Source organism: Electrophorus electricus, chromosome 2 (genome assembly GCF_013358815.1).
Source record: "Electrophorus electricus isolate fEleEle1 chromosome 2, fEleEle1.pri, whole genome shotgun sequence".
In the NCBI taxonomy this organism is placed as follows: domain Eukaryota; kingdom Metazoa; phylum Chordata; class Actinopteri; order Gymnotiformes; family Gymnotidae; genus Electrophorus; species Electrophorus electricus.
In genome coordinates this window covers 1305974-1321794 of record NC_049536.1, presented here as the reverse complement: position 1 = coordinate 1321794, position 15821 = coordinate 1305974, and the positions used below count along the sequence as shown (strand labels likewise).

Genomic DNA, 15821 nt, shown 5'->3' with positions numbered 1-15821 from the left:
CTTCTACACCTGCACTATCGAGAGCATCCTCACGGGGAACATCGCAGTTTGGGAACAGCACCAAGCAGGACAGACAAGCACTGCAGAGGGTGGTGCGTTCAGCAGAGCGCATCACTCATACAGAACTTCCTGACCTGTAGACCATCTTTTACAAGCGGTACCAGACCAAGGCCAGGAGTATTGTGAAGGACCCCACCCATCCCAACAACAGGCTCTTTTCTCTGTTGAGGTCAGGGAATATATATATTAAATATATATATATATTTAATTTCCTTATGCACCTGTTTCTTTCCTCAGTTTGGACAGAGCACTCACAAAACCATTTCACTGCGAGTTATACTGTGTATGACTATGTACGTGACAAATAAACTAAACTTGAAACTTGAAACATTCACTCAGCTGCAGACCATCCATCTGAAATGTTTGTGCGAGTTTGCACTGAGATCCTCCAAGTCTCACTCCATCACTGTCCAGTAGAGGTTAGACACATATTTGCTGACCTACCGTAACACTCCACATCAGGGCTGCAGTTGCGTACTCGTCTTGATGCTCTGAGACCCAGTGTACTCTCTGCTGTAGGAGGCCTGTTCTGTTATGGGGCAGAATATTCCCCTGAACTGGCTCGAGGTCAGATGCAGTCTACCCTCTACCTCTAGAAAAAAAGATAGAGAATTGTAATTACTAAGACTTTCTTAGTAGGGTGGGAGGAAATGTGTATTGCTGCTGTCTATGTTCACCACTTCGTGGCAGTGTTATTCACATAGCTTGGGTGAATGACCTAGTAAAAAGGAGAGTTCCAAATCCACTTCCCCATGTCCATAGTGTTATTGAATGTAGACATTAGATACTGTCTTTTCTAAATGTTCTGCTGATGCAGACATAACGCAGGTGTCATCAATACCAACATGATCTTCAATGTCAGGAAAACCAAGTGTATAAAAATCATGACTGAATGTGAGAGTGCAGCACATAAGAGAGGATTACTGAGAGTTCTAAGAGGAGAGAGAGAAGAGGAGAGAAGAGGAGTGATTCTATCATTTATTTGATAAAGTGAATCAGACATACAAACTAGTGCTGTGAGGTGAAATGTCAGTTGTCCTGTTTGCATATGTGAGCTGCTTCACTGCTCCACACACTTTAAGAGCTGTAGTGGTGATCAGAGAGTGTTCAGTCCTTTAACACACACTGACACACAGCACAATGATGATGTCACTCATTCTACTGCTGGGGACCCTGGGACTCCTCACTCAGGGTGAGACAAACTGAAATAAGTTTAGTTTTCATTTTTACTTGGCTTTGGATGGTCATGTTTATTTGCTGCAATTTTAATTTTCAAAGTTACAATATGTTTAATTTGGATTTTATTTATTTAAAATTCTTCCAAATTTAAATGTTATTTTGTATGTGATTATTTTTAGAATCCTTTGGGGAGATAATCCTCACTCAGACTCCAGGATCTCAGTCTTTTCAACCAGGACAGACTGTTACTATCAGCTGCAGGGCCAGTGAGAGTGTTAGCAGTTACCTCCACTGGTACCTACAGAAACCTGGAGAAGCTCCTAAACTCCTGATCTATGCTGCATCACACCGTCAGTCTGGGATTCCAGATCGTTTCAGTGGTAGTGGATCTGGTACAGAATTCACTCTAAAAATCACTAGAGTCCAGGCTGAAGATGCAGGAGATTACTACTGTCAGCAGAGTTACAGTGGGTTCACACAGTGTTAGAGTGCTGTACAAAAACCTCCCTCAGCTGTAGAGGAACTGCTCTGAATCAAACACAGACTGATCTGAGATCAGCTGCAGAGCTGCTAAATCTGGAATCACATCAACTCCAAAATACTACAGTACTGAACTGTTTGATCTTTTAAATTGTCATCATTGTGTAATGGATACTTACATCACTACATATGTAGCAGGTTAATGTCTTTCCTTTAAACCAACCCCTGATAACGTCCTGCTTCCACACTCAGGTTCTGGAAAAAGGCAGTAATATATGAACATCACTGTGGTGTATAAGGACAGGTGAACACTACCTAGTGAACTGGTCTGAGTTACTCCTGATTCTTTTAATTATTTTACTGCTGTTTTTATCCTGGAGATCCTGGAAAAGCTGCTGAGGAAATACTGTGTTAAACTGTCCAGACAGCAACTGGTATGTGGAGTTAATTCTTCCTTCTTTTTAGACTAAAAGAGTTATTTTAATGTCCTGATAACTGAATTTCTGTATCATGTTAGGTGATGATGGGATAGACATGGTGAAAAAGTAGAATTACCGTTGAAGTGTAGCTGAATACATCATCCTGGGAATTTCACCACAGGGAAAAAGTGAGTTTTTACCATTCACACACAAACTAAATTTTTGCAATGTTAAGAAGAAAGGAATATAATTCCAACTTTTATTTAGTCAAAATTATTGTCTGCCACAGGATAAGGAAACTTAAAAATGCAAGGCAGGATGCAATATTGAGGCTGACCATGTGGGGGCAGACTAATCACATTTCAGGACCACACATGCACATCCAGAACAGCAAACATCAAGTGATCTACAAGAGTGAAGGGATTCCACCATCCAGACTAGACTCAGCTTATACTGTAATGATGGACAGTAGTACAGTAATACATTACAATAATTTATAGAAAAAAAGGAGAAAACTTTGTATACCAGCAGATGTCTGTGCTGAGTAATGAGAGAACCACATGATGGTAATCACAGAAATGGATGAATTGATCACAGTGTGGATCAGACCTCACCTGAAGTTATACAACATGTACAAGGATTGATGCAGCTAGTGGTCAAAACCTTGCTGTAACACACTGGAAATACAGTCAGTGATTCCAAAGGTAACAAGCAACGTAAATAAACATAAACAAACAACAAAAACCTTCAGTAGGAGAAATCCACAGTAGTTAAACACCAAAAAGATTATAACCACAGCAAACAAAAACTAAACACAAAAGATATAAAGATTAAAACACAGGTTACATAGAAAAGGAGGCAAAACACAAACTCCTTAAAGGAGACAAACACACTCAATACAGACAGAGTAAAAGTGACCAGACTGCTGGGAACCAAGAACCAGCAGAGTCAGTTTAATCAGCTGGTCTACACACACACACACACACACACACACACACACACACACACACACACACACACACACACACACACACACACACACACACACACACACACACACACACAAGTCCACCACTACTGGCATTAAAATAAGTGTTTTGAATCAAGTTGAGACTTTGTTAGACCAGCTATACAGAAGTATGGCTATACAGTCATATTCTAGTATTTAGCAGCTACGCTTATAGCATACATGAACACAGCAGTCACTGAGGTAGCAGCCAGTACAATAATGTAATGATACAATACTTGAAGAATTCAACACGATAATTGATAAATGCAGTACATGCAGAACATATTTCTAAGGAATGTGAGAATGTGAGAACAGTGTGTGTATGTCTGTGTGTGTGTGTGTGTGTGTGTGTGTGTGTGTGTGTGTGTGTGTGTGTGTGTGTGTGTGTGTGTGTGTATTTCTGTGTGTGTGTGTGTGTGTGTGTGTGTGTGTGTCTGGTGAATGATGATAATGTGATAATGAATGGGACACATATCTGAGCCTGAATACCTGCTGCAGCTCAACCACACAAACCACAGAGAAGGAGGAAACCAGGGGGACCAGAACACAAGCAGACAGGAAGTCCTTCCTCCTAAAGAGTCCCCACATCAGGAAGTCCTTTCTCCTAAAGAGTGCTGTCTGCTCATGTGCTTCCACACATCCACTGATATAATTCACCATTACAGAACAGAGAGTGAAGGGCTGCTTCTGAACTGCACTGACTGCACCTGCACCGCACCTATACACTGGCACACCTTGAAATACAATGATCTCCTCTGAGGTTTCTTCCATTTACATTCTTAACACAAAACTCTTGTTACAGCCTTAAGCCTAGATGAGGTCATAATATTTAAATAATAAAATACCCTGCAAACTCATTCATTCATTTATTTCTTTATTTGCTTTATTTCTTAAATTTTTTATTCATTATCTAAATGTACTTAGTTGAGAACATAATTTTTATTCAATCTTGATACTGTTTTATTGGTAATTATTTCCTTTGCTTGTGTATGTAATGTTCAGATAAAAATGAAGAACTGAAACTAGTCTCTAGTAAAGTCAATACCAGTCAGAGTGAAAGAGAGCGAGAGCAGTGGGGTGAAACAGATTTGCGTTTACAGCCCTGAAAAACCTGCTCCTTCCCAGAATAGAACAACACTTTTTGCAGATGTTCAACTTACATTAGCCAAACTTATTCAAGCACAACACACCCCAGTGCAAAGAATCTTACAGTACAGATAGTGAATAATAAAATAATACAAGAACAGACCAAGTTCAAAAAGAAGCTTTACTGAACTGAAAACAAAACTCAATAATTAAAACCAGCTGAGAGGTGAATTAAGAAAAAAGAGCATTCTTCAGACTATAAGCTCCATTGTTCAGGGCTGTGTAAGTGTGTTACATCACATTACAACTGACTGAGGTCATCATGGAAGATGGTAGAGCTCCTCCTCCTCTTCCCTAAATGCAGCACTAACAGTCAGTGAGCTGCTGTGGCTGTAACAGAAGTTCTGTTCTTCTACTCTGGTCAACACACTCTCTTAGACATCCACTGTGCAACTCACCAGCGCCCCTTGTGGAAAGTATGTAGACCGCAGGCACAACAAAGATCCTGTACAGAGCAGGGACTAGGCGCACTACAGCACACACACGTTTAGAAATCTTTACATAACATTTACTAGATACTTCTTATTTATCATTCTCTCTTGATCTGATCTTTAGCTCGAGTTCTCCAATAATCAGCACACTGTACCATAGTTTTCTGACATTGTTTATATTAAATAGAAATACTACTTGACCTTTAAGAGCTTCTATATATTACATTGTATTATAAAGTTTATAGTTATCTAGTATGGTTTGTTCTGTTAAATACGGTTCTGTAAGAGGTATTCAGTGGGGTCAATACATCAGACAGAGGCCACAGAGAGTATTTGGTGTTTGGGTATTAATACAGAGAGGCCACAAAGAGTATTTGGTAGACATGTATTGATATAGAGAGGCCACAGAGAGTATTTGGTAGATGTGTATTAGTACAGAGAGGCCACAGAGAGTATTTGGTAGACATGTATTAACACAGAGAGGCCACAGAGAGCATTTGGTAGGCGAGTATTAATACAGAGAGGCCACAGAGAGTATTTGGTAGATGTGTATTAATACAGAGAGGCCACAGAGAGTATTTGGTAGACATGTATTAACACAGAGAGGTCACAGAGAGTATTTGGTAGGTGAGTATTAATACAGAGAGGCCACAGAGAGTATTTGGTAGATGTGCATTAATAAAGAGAGACCACAGAGAGTATTTGGTAGACGTGTATTAATACAGAGAGGTCACTTTGCATGTGCAGTACCTGCTTCAGTGCTCTGGGAGTGTTTATAGTCCTGTGAGTTTAACACTTCATGACTGAGAGCTGCCTGCCCCAGCAACTTCACCCACAGCAACCATGACTTTGATCCCCATCTTCATCTGCACACTGGCCCTCTGGACTCAAGGTAAAAGATCTTTTGATCTTTGCTTTTGAGGTGAATAACCAAAAAAAACAGATGTCTTGTTTAATAAAATATTCTAAACCTTCTATTAACAGATAAAAGCAACATAAGAAAGGGAAAATAAAATATGATTTAAATTGGATTTACTTTGTTTTGTTTTGTTTTTTCCCCCAGAATCCATGTGTCAGGTGACTGTGACTCAGACTCCTGCAGTGAAATCTGCTGTTCCAGGAGACACAGTCACCATCAGCTGTAGAACAAACCCTGCAGTGTATTATCACAGCAGCTATGGACATTATCTACAATGGTACCTGCAGAAACCTGGAGAAGCTCCTAAACTCCTGATCTACAGAGCTACTAACTTACAGTCAGGAATTCCATCTCGTTTCAGTGGTAGTGGATCTGGATCTGACTTCACTCTGACCATCAGAGGAGTCCAGACTGAAGATGCAGGAGATTATTACTGTCAGAGTTACCATTATATCAGTAGTACACCCCTGTTCACACAGTGTTAGAGAGTTGTACAAAAACCTCCCTCAGTCAGACTGCACAGAGACTGCACTGCTGCAGCTGGGACCTACTGCAGGTGTTGAGGGGGAGGATGTGATACAGCACAATGACACACTATGTGGAGGAGAGGAACCACAACACAACACACTCACTACTGAACAACACAAATCTACAAAAAATCATTCTTCTAGGAACCACAACACATTCACTCTAGTCAACAAAAAAATCTATAATGAATCACAAAGACACAATACAGACAACACTGTTGCACTTCTGTTAGAGGAGAGTTTTGTAGATCTATATGTCATTCTACTCCTGCTGTCTATGTGTTAGAAATGGAAGGTGTGAACATTAGTATGATCCATCAAGAAGAAACCCACCATTAAACACAATGCTAATGTTGCTGTTGACACTGACAGTGATAACAGCTCAGACTGAGCTGCATCACCAGAAACCTGGAGAAGATCCTAAACTTCACCTGTCTCTCTTTTCTTTGATCAGATGATCTCTCTGTTTCTGCTGGAGCAGGTGAAGACAAAACACTACAGTTATAACAATAATAACAACACGTGGAATTTATCTAGTGCTTATCAATACCCCACAAAGGCACATTTACACACTTCCAGTGCATGGAGCATCAGAAACCAATCACAGCACTGCAGTACTGAGACCTTTGGTATCTTGGGACAGTTGTTCTTATAATAGAGCAGGTAGTTATTAATGGAGAGAAATCTCTACTGGTAGCATTATTGCTAAATCAGTGTCAGTCATCTTCAGGAGATTCTGTCCTGTTTAGAGGTGATGTAAGCACACACTAAAGCACTAATCACCATGTCTGTGCCTTCATCTGATTATTCTCAGCCATTGTGAAACATTTCTACCAACACATACTTTTCATGTCCATTCTAAATCTTTATTAACAAGTAAAAGTGAAAAATCTAAGATCTTTAGGAGGTAAAGTTAAATAACCTCACTATACTTGCTTAAATAAACTTACTACACAATAAGATAAAATAATGCCACCAACTGAAACAATGACTTTTTGAAAAACTGACTGAAATCTTTCAGTAAAATTCTCTCTCTCACACACAAGCGCATCGCTCGCTCTATGCCCTCTGCCGCCCCCACAACACACACACACACACACACACACACACACACACACACACACACACACACACACACATAAATGAAATGGCAGCTTTATCAAAGTTTAATCCTATACCTCATCACACATTAGCATTTCTGCTGTATAGAAATGTAGGACTTTAAAGATATTTATTGTTATGATTATTGTTGTGGGAAATGTTTTAATTAAGAGTCTATAATGTTTATTCAAAATTTTTATTCCATTTTGATCAAATAACCAAGGAACATTTGAGTAATAAACACAGACTATCTAAAAGACAGCACATTAATGAATGAGAGGAGAACACATCAGTACACATGTGGGAGTTTCACGCCTCAGCACACTGCTCTCTACTCAGTGTCTGTGTGACAGGAGACTGGGAGTCCTTGGTGGCCTCACAGGTCACTGTGTTCTTCAGCCACTCCTCCTTCTGGAGGGTCAGGGTGCTGCTCCAGCTGTAGAGGCCGTCCTTCTGCAGTAGCCCGGAGCTCTGGCTCACCCCCGAGCTCCAGCTGCTACCTGCCACCTTCCAGCTCAGCTTCCAGTCTGAGGGGAAGCCCTTGTTGGCCAGACACACGAGTGTGACCTTCTCCTGCTGCAGCTGTACACTGGAGGGGGGCAGGACCGTGAGGGTGGGCGGGGCGTCACCTAGGAGACACAACACGGTCTACAGCTCAGACAGGCAGGAACCGTTAGCAGGAAAATCAGTTGTGTTTCACTTCCTCTTTCTGTGGAACTGAAATCACAAATATATTATAGAATTTTCAATGGGCATTAAAACCCTGGACAGTATATTTAATTTATGAACCTTTTAAATAAATATAATGAATAGTCATACATAGATTAAAATGGAAGTATATTTAACAGACGTTGATTGTTCAGTATGCGAGTATTACGGTTAAAGTGCTTTGCATCGACAACCTCCAGTCAGGGACAAACACTTATACTAATGAAAATTAACCCAGTAGGCAGAATAAAGGTTTGCTGGCGGATATTGCTGAAACATTTATGCTTTTACTAAAAAAACGCTAATAATGTGAGTCGATTTACACTAAAAGCTGCAATGACACTGCCACGGTTAGGATAAATGCGCTAATAAAATCACCTTTAATGCGCTTTAATAAAGAGACCTTTATTACAAACAATACCTACTTAAAACTGTGATTTACTGAGAATAAAAAGTGAAGTTCTTCTTACGTCCAGTGTCCTCCACACTAACTTCGTTTAAGGTCCGTACATAAACCTGCTCTAAACACACTGCCGTATCCTCTCTTTACAGCGCGTAGTTTAGCTTCAGAGTTAGTGAACGATACAACCCCAAAGACGCTTGTTTTTCTTTTCTTTTTGTGTAATGAAAGAAGTTATCAAAGATACTATATACATACAATATACAATTTGAAATAAAGATAAATAAATATAGAAAAATAAAGACAGAAACTACATTAATTTTGAATAAAGAGTGCAAGTTACTTAAATCCAAATGAGAGTTTTGTGCCGCTAAAAGTGTGCGTGTGTGCATGAACCTGTGTTTCGCAGAACTGAATTCGGTGATCCCTTTAAACTATTTCAGACTTATATCGTTAATGTTTATGCGTTAGATACATGTAGACTTTGCAGAATCATAGCAACTGATTATAAGAATTGTGTTTTTAGATATATTTATGTACACTAAAAACAATGTTTAATGCAACATCCAAATCAAGATAATTTATCTAATGACATAAATAAATGTGTTCTAGATGTATAATTTAGGAATTTGAGTATTTGTAACAATGTTTTGATCCTGCAGTATGTGAGTATTACAGTAAAAGTGAACTGCACCGATAAAGCTGCAGTCAGGTACCGATATTTCTGACTTTTAAAATAAACCCAGCATGCAGATGAAGTCTTGTTGAGAGATATTCCTGATACATGTATGTTTTTACTACTGAACGACACTTAAGAAACTCTCCATCGGTATAAATTAAAAGGTCTATAAGGACATATCAATGGTTATGATATAGGAAGATACTTAACAAAGTCACAATTAGTCTATAAAAGAGTACTGGGTAGTTTACAAAACCACCGTGCGTTCTGATGCAACGTTACCTAATGTGGATTAATAGTGTCACCTAATGTGGATTAAAAGTTAAAGTCTACTTATGTCTAACTGACATGTTTTGTTCCGCCACCGAAAGTCAACCACAGTGCTACAATCTCATTTCCAGGTATAAAAGGGTCCTGAAGACACTATTAGGAAGCTTTATGCTCAACCTTGTGTTTTCATTTGTGTGTTTGTTCTTTGCTGTTTTGATTGTTCTGTGCTCTGACCCTGTTAGTCTACTTCCACAGTGAGATTCGCTTTGGCCTTCTGCTTGTTCTGTTGCCCTTGTATCTAGTGTATATAGTGTATACAGTGTCTATATTTTAGTTTGTATAGTCTGTATTCACTTGTGTCACTTCACACCAGGTGTAGGGTGGGCTGCTGTTTGTTTTGCAGTTTTGGGGTTTGTCTCTGTTTTGTGTTTGGTGAGGGAGATAGGAAAGTGTTTTGGTTTTCTCATTTTGTTTTGTTAGGTTTTGTAGCCCCACTTATGGTCAGTGTCACAAAGGTCCACCCTCCTCACGTCCCTGATGTCTTGGTTTCCCTTTCTTCCTGCACTCCCTTGTTCCAAGCCTTAGTTTCATTTTCTCCACACCCGTCTGTTCCTCTATTCCACTCCTTGTTTTAGTTTCCACTCTTCCCATGTTCACCTGTATCTGTTTAGTGTCTGCTTGTCTTGCTTATCTAAGCCCTGTGGATTTGTCTTCTGGTTGTTTGTTATGGTGGTAAGTTATGTCTCTCTGTCAGGTTTGCCTTATGCCTATTTTACTGTTGTTGTCATTGCTTTTCTGTGTATTCCAACCATGTGTTATTACCCTCAGCAGCCCTTAGCCTGTTTGTTTTACCCTTCGTGTCATGTTTCCTACATTTAATAAACCACCTCCTGCAATTGCATTCTACCTCTGCCTGTTCCTGTCAGAAGCATTAGTCAGTTTCATTATTCTTGTTTGGTGATTTACCATTTTCAGTGTTGACCCATCTGAAGTCTTTCTGGTGTGATTTGTGCCTATTGTATTACACTATTATATAATTGATCATAATACAACAGTCACTGTTTCATCTCTGATTTGTTCCATTTTGTTTACTCACATATCCATCATTCATACTCACTTTCACTTGCCAATTAACCTCAATTTATCATTTACTAATTTCTGTCACAGACCCTACCTGGACTGGGTCATAACAGAAATTAGGGGCTCATCCATTTTTGGTTGTGTGCATTTGTTGGGCATTTTTTTTTCCCTTTGGTGGGGAGTGTGAGATTGTTGCTGGCTGTTGGGTTAGGATGGTTCCTTTCAGAATAGTGGATTTCTCACTCTGCCCTACTATGGACGTATTTGATAGGTGTTGTAAAGACGGTCTTCATGCTACAGCAGATTTCTTTGACATAATGATACATTGGCCTCAAGGTGGAGATGAAGGCCATTTTGTAGGAAGTCTTGGTATTGGAGAATATCCTCCCATAAAGAAACAAGGTCCCTGGGGTTTCGCCTCAACCTCTTGGGTTAATCCCAGAGGCCTACCAGCAGAACTTCAGGCAACTAGACAAACACCCCTCTAAACTTATGTAGAATTTGTATGGGAAATCTGTGTAATTTGATAAATGGTGTGCTGCCAGTCAGTCAGAGCTTTCATGAGCTAAAGGAGCTCATGTTAGAAGAATTCAAAATCTACTCTCCCACACAGTTTAAATAAGCAGAAGTATCGACTCTCTCAGACAGCTTTTGCTGCCAATGAATTCATGTTAATACACAAAACTGTCTTTGCTTCTCTGCCAGTGCCAAAAAGAGAAACCCATCCTTGCAAGACTGTCCCCTTACCCCACAGAAAAAGTGAAGTCCCTGAGAAACGGGCATGTTTTTACTGTCACAAAAGAGGGCACTTGATAGCCGCTTGTCCAGCTTTGATGCGTACAAAGACATGATAGGTAAATGCGGTCGGTCAGTTTTGTCGGTCCATTTTTGTTTATTGTTTGTGTTAAATTCATCCTATTCATCATTTAATAATTTCTGTCACTGCTCCTATCTAGACTGGGTCATAACATCTGTTTCAGCAACATGGAACTCAATGTGTGTCAGAGCCCTGGACAGATCCCAGAACAGAGCTAATGAGACCCAGGTGAAGCTCATCAGAGAGACACTCCTGAACTCACCCAATCCACTGATCTCCAATCAGCCCAGAGCCAGATGAAGAGCCAGCTGTGCTGAGGGAGGAACTGCTGTTGTCTCACACATTGCTCATCTTCTTCTCAGAGGCAGAGAGCCAGTGATCCCCAAAAGTCGAGAGAACTGAATGAACATGCAGATTTACAAAACACATCAGATTCTTACCCACACCTGGCCAAATATAAAGAAATTTCCTGATATATTCTTCTGTGTTTACTGTTTGTCCTACAATGAATTGAACAGAAATAGCACAGGTCACATTGCACAACAGAAACCAACAGAAATAAACAATAAATACCTTATTACAACAGCCTGCTGATCATGTAATTAAAACAAAGGTAAGCTTCTCTCCTTGCACTGTCTGGCTTATCATTCATGTTGCGTTCATTTTGTAATAAACTGCAGTTGGATTCTCACAGTGACTCTGGGTCAGTGTTGTTATAGAGATGTAACCTGCTATGGGTAGAGAAGATCTCACCATGGAAGAGCAGGTGAGTAGCAGCCTGTGTAGAGTAGAGAGGCTCACTGTCTACTATGGACAGTCTTATAAAAAGAAAAAATGGCATTTTCTTTCACAAAGTTGAATAAGGAGAGTTTGATACATGGAACTGACATACTGTGAACCTCAAACACTGTTTACTCCTCTTTCAAATACAAATACCACATAAGCCAAACAAGGCAGTAAAATGAGCCAGTTCCAAAATCTTAGAATATTACACAACAGTCTTGACTCATTGATATTCATGCTCCTAAAATTTGCATATGTCACATTCTAGCCCAGGTGATATTACCAGGGACCTGCACAGTTAAAGCTTCAGCAGTTCTGCAGGTGTTGTGAAGAACAAAACAATGACAACAGACCAACAATGAAAATGGCAGATTACACACAGAAATGTACCACTCCAAGCTGTGAAGATGATGCCACACCCTTCCCAAGGAACCACACTTTTAACTGGCTTTCTTTGTATTAATATTTACAAGATTGCAGACAACTTTAAGTCACATAAGCTAGTTTACCCTGCAGATTTGACTCCAAAGAATTTTTCAAACACTTACATTTTACATTTACATTTTTGGCATTTAGCAGGAGTTCTTATCTAGAGTGATTTACAAAAGTATTTTGTCATCTTGTAATGTTCTGAGCACGTACAGAGATGGAGTCACTCACAGTAAGTCAGTTTCAGCTTTATTAGAGAACACATTTAGTTCACAAACAGAATCCAAAGTACATAAGCCAAGTTCATAATTCAGAAAAGCAATGCACAATGTAAACCAAAACAAATATGGATCAGGCAAAGAGAGTAATCCAAAACACAGACAGAGATTCAACAAACCAGAAGCAACACACAAAACAACAAACATAACACGGTTTGACAAGACTTCACAAACACAAACACAAACAGCTTCACTCAGTGTTTGACACTTATCATTTAAATCACTATGTAATAGATACTTACATAACTGGACTGCCACCTGTTTGGGTCTGGGTCTTTTTTCTATTGGGTATAATGGAGGTCAAATTTGAACATATCCAGTAAGATCAAATTTGGAGAATTGTATAAATGCATTTAGGTGTTGCTTTAAAATAAACATTATACTGGAAGAGTTGAATATTTAACTGGTCCTCATACTGTTTCAGCCTAACTTGTGCTTTCTCTGCATGATTATTGTTTCGTGTTTCTCATCTTGCTCTTGTTTGTTCACCCTATTTTATTTTCTTCATCATGTCTGTCATTTATTGCCGATCTGCCCGTCTCCATGTTTCATCCCTGGGATGTTCTATCTGCCTTCCAAAAAGGCCATACAGTTCACTGACCTGCTGCCAGGGTAATGAGTACAGTTAAGAATCAGTTACAGGAGTTTTACAATAAGCTGGTTGAGGCACATATCAATCATCCTTACGCTACTGACATCAGTAGAGCGGCTGTAGTGGTAAAATCATTATAACTTTTAGAGAGAGCACACAGACTCATACTCTGTAGTACTGAAGTACTGTAGTGCATCTGGAAAATCTGGCTCTTGTCTGCTTTAAAGCAGAGTGTCACCAAATCAGACCTGTGTTCTCTATGTAAAGTAAATAAAGATTTACATCATTGTGTTATATATTCAGTATATTCTCAGTTTGTGCTGCGATTAGTAATCTAGAGACACTTGCTGAAGTTATGGAGATATGTGGGTTTGGACCACCCCAGCCCTGATATGGTATAGGTAAAAGAAACCATGGAAAAATAAACCAGTCAGACCAGATAGAAACTTCTGTTTTAAGCACAATAATTTTGTTCTCATCAAAATTTCCTACTAAACATGAAATGGCTTAATATGTAAACCTGTATTCCTGCTTGGTTTATTGTAGAACAAAAACATGAAAGGCTTTATTGCCAGCATGCACTATATAAAGGCTTGTGTGACTCAGCAGTTACTGCCAGTAGAGGTCATTTTTGAAATCTGATCATTTAATCCGACTAAATTCACGTCTATCAGTGGATAAGAATTTATTTAATGTTCTACTGTGTGAAACAACTTTTGATTAATAAAAGTATGGAACTATACTAGCTAAATGCTACAGTCTATACACAACTGCAAAAATACACTGCCTGGCTGCACTAGTATCAGGGAGACGTGCGGCATGGGGCACTATTTTCAGGGAGATGTGTGTAGTGTGGGGCACTAGTATCAGGGCAGCTTCTCTGATGCTGAGCAGCATGTGAGCTTCTGTGGGTGGAGCAGTGAGAGTGGGTGGGGACTGCTAGCGGGTCCTATTTCTCTGGCTGGGTCCTTTTGCTCCTGTAGCTGGATGGAGGTCAAGCCCCGGGTCCCGCACACCTCTAAACTGCTTCCAGTCTCCTGTGGCTGCCTTGTGGGCCTTCCTATGTTCTGTGCCTGGTCTTGTCCCAGTTCCTGTTGTGTCTTTTCCACTATCCTCATGTGGTCTTCTCAGAATGGCTTATAGAAGGACTTTGTTGTCTCCTTGGGATTTTTCCTTATGTTATGGATCTAGAAGATTCTCTGGCATTCAACAGTCAGAGACTTAATGCTTGATGAGACCCATGGTTTATGGGTTGGATAGTCCTCTACTATTTGAGAAGAAGTTCTTCTTGCAGGAGTGTTACGACCCTATGACCTGCACCTTTGTGAGACAACAAGAAACAACTCAGAAAGTACCAAGGACATAACACCCCCTCCCATATCGAAAAGGAAAAGAGTCAAAGATCAGTGCATTTGAGATAAAGCATCAGCCAAGGCATTCTCGGATCCTCTCTTGTGCTGTACATCCAAATCCAAATCATATTCCTGTAAGAACAGTGCCCTTCTCATAAGCCATTGATTTGTGTTGTACATATGGTTCAACATATGGATCATAGTCGTTTTATGATCTGTAAAGACTATGGTTGTAAACTAGAACCAACATACACCTTGAAATGTTTCAACAAACAACAGAGGTTTCTTTTTAAATCGTGGAGTAATTTAACTGTCATCTAGAGGTATTTCTCGAGAAGTAACAGACCGGATGGTCTATTTCTGAAACATCCTCTTGTACCAACACAGCACCTGCACCGATGTTACTAGCATCCACCTCTAATTTAAAAGGGCACTCAAAATTTGGAGCAGCAAACACAGGAGAGCAACAAAGCAATGCCTTTACAGACTCAAATGCATGTTGACATTTTGGAGACTAAACAAATTCAGAGAATTTCTGTAACAAATTTGTAAGGGGAGACACCAATGAAGCAAAATTGTGACAAAAACCTTTATAGTACCCAATCATACCTATAAATCAACGTCATTCGTGTCTAGTAGTGGGGACTGGAAACTTCACTATGACGACAATTTTGGCGTCAACAGGGCGTCCACATCCTAGTCCTACCTCCTTACCCAGATACACATCCATGGCTTTTCCAAACTGACACTTGGCTAAATTAAGTGTAAGAGAAGCAGTCTGCAAGTGAACAAAAACAGTCTCAAGTGTTCAGACCGGGTTGCCGAATGTACAATGACATCAACCAAATAAGCATCACACTTAGATATCCAGCTCAACACACGATTCATTAATTGCTGAAACGTAGCAGGTGCATTTTTCATGCCGAAAACCATAACATTGTGTTGGAGACAATAATCCGGTGTAACAAAAGCAGAAATATCAGAAGCATGTGATGTCAAAGGGACCTGCCACTAACCCTTCAACATGTCTAATTTACTCACATACTGAGCTGAGCCTATATTGTCTATATCATCTTCTACTAGTGGCAAACGAAAAGCATCCGATCAAGTAACAGCATTTACTTTGTGGTAGTCCATGCAAAAACGTGATGTGCCATCAGGC

General features: G+C 39.8%; 2 long non-coding RNA genes and 1 gene segment (V, D, J or C); 1 reads left to right on the top strand and 2 right to left on the bottom strand.

The window, feature by feature from the left end:
• Window positions 1-508: 508 nt before the first annotated feature.
• Window positions 509-2915, bottom strand: LOC118240937. The gene is made up of 4 exons (XR_004775719.1): window positions 2664-2915; window positions 2275-2301; window positions 1899-1974; window positions 509-652 (listed from the first exon to the last, which is right to left on the bottom strand). It is a non-coding gene; the product is annotated as an uncharacterized LOC118240937 (long non-coding RNA).
• On the top strand, window positions 2096-2459 carry LOC118240939. The gene is made up of 3 exons (XR_004775721.1): window positions 2096-2153; window positions 2237-2326; window positions 2428-2459. It is a non-coding gene; the product is annotated as an uncharacterized LOC118240939 (long non-coding RNA).
• Window positions 2916-7580: 4665 nt separating the features above from the next.
• Window positions 7581-10540, bottom strand: LOC118240940. The segment is given in 3 exon segments: window positions 7581-7900; window positions 8450-8523; window positions 10503-10540. Coding segments are annotated over 3 exon segments (432 nt in total).
• Window positions 10541-15821: the final 5281 nt, after the last annotated feature.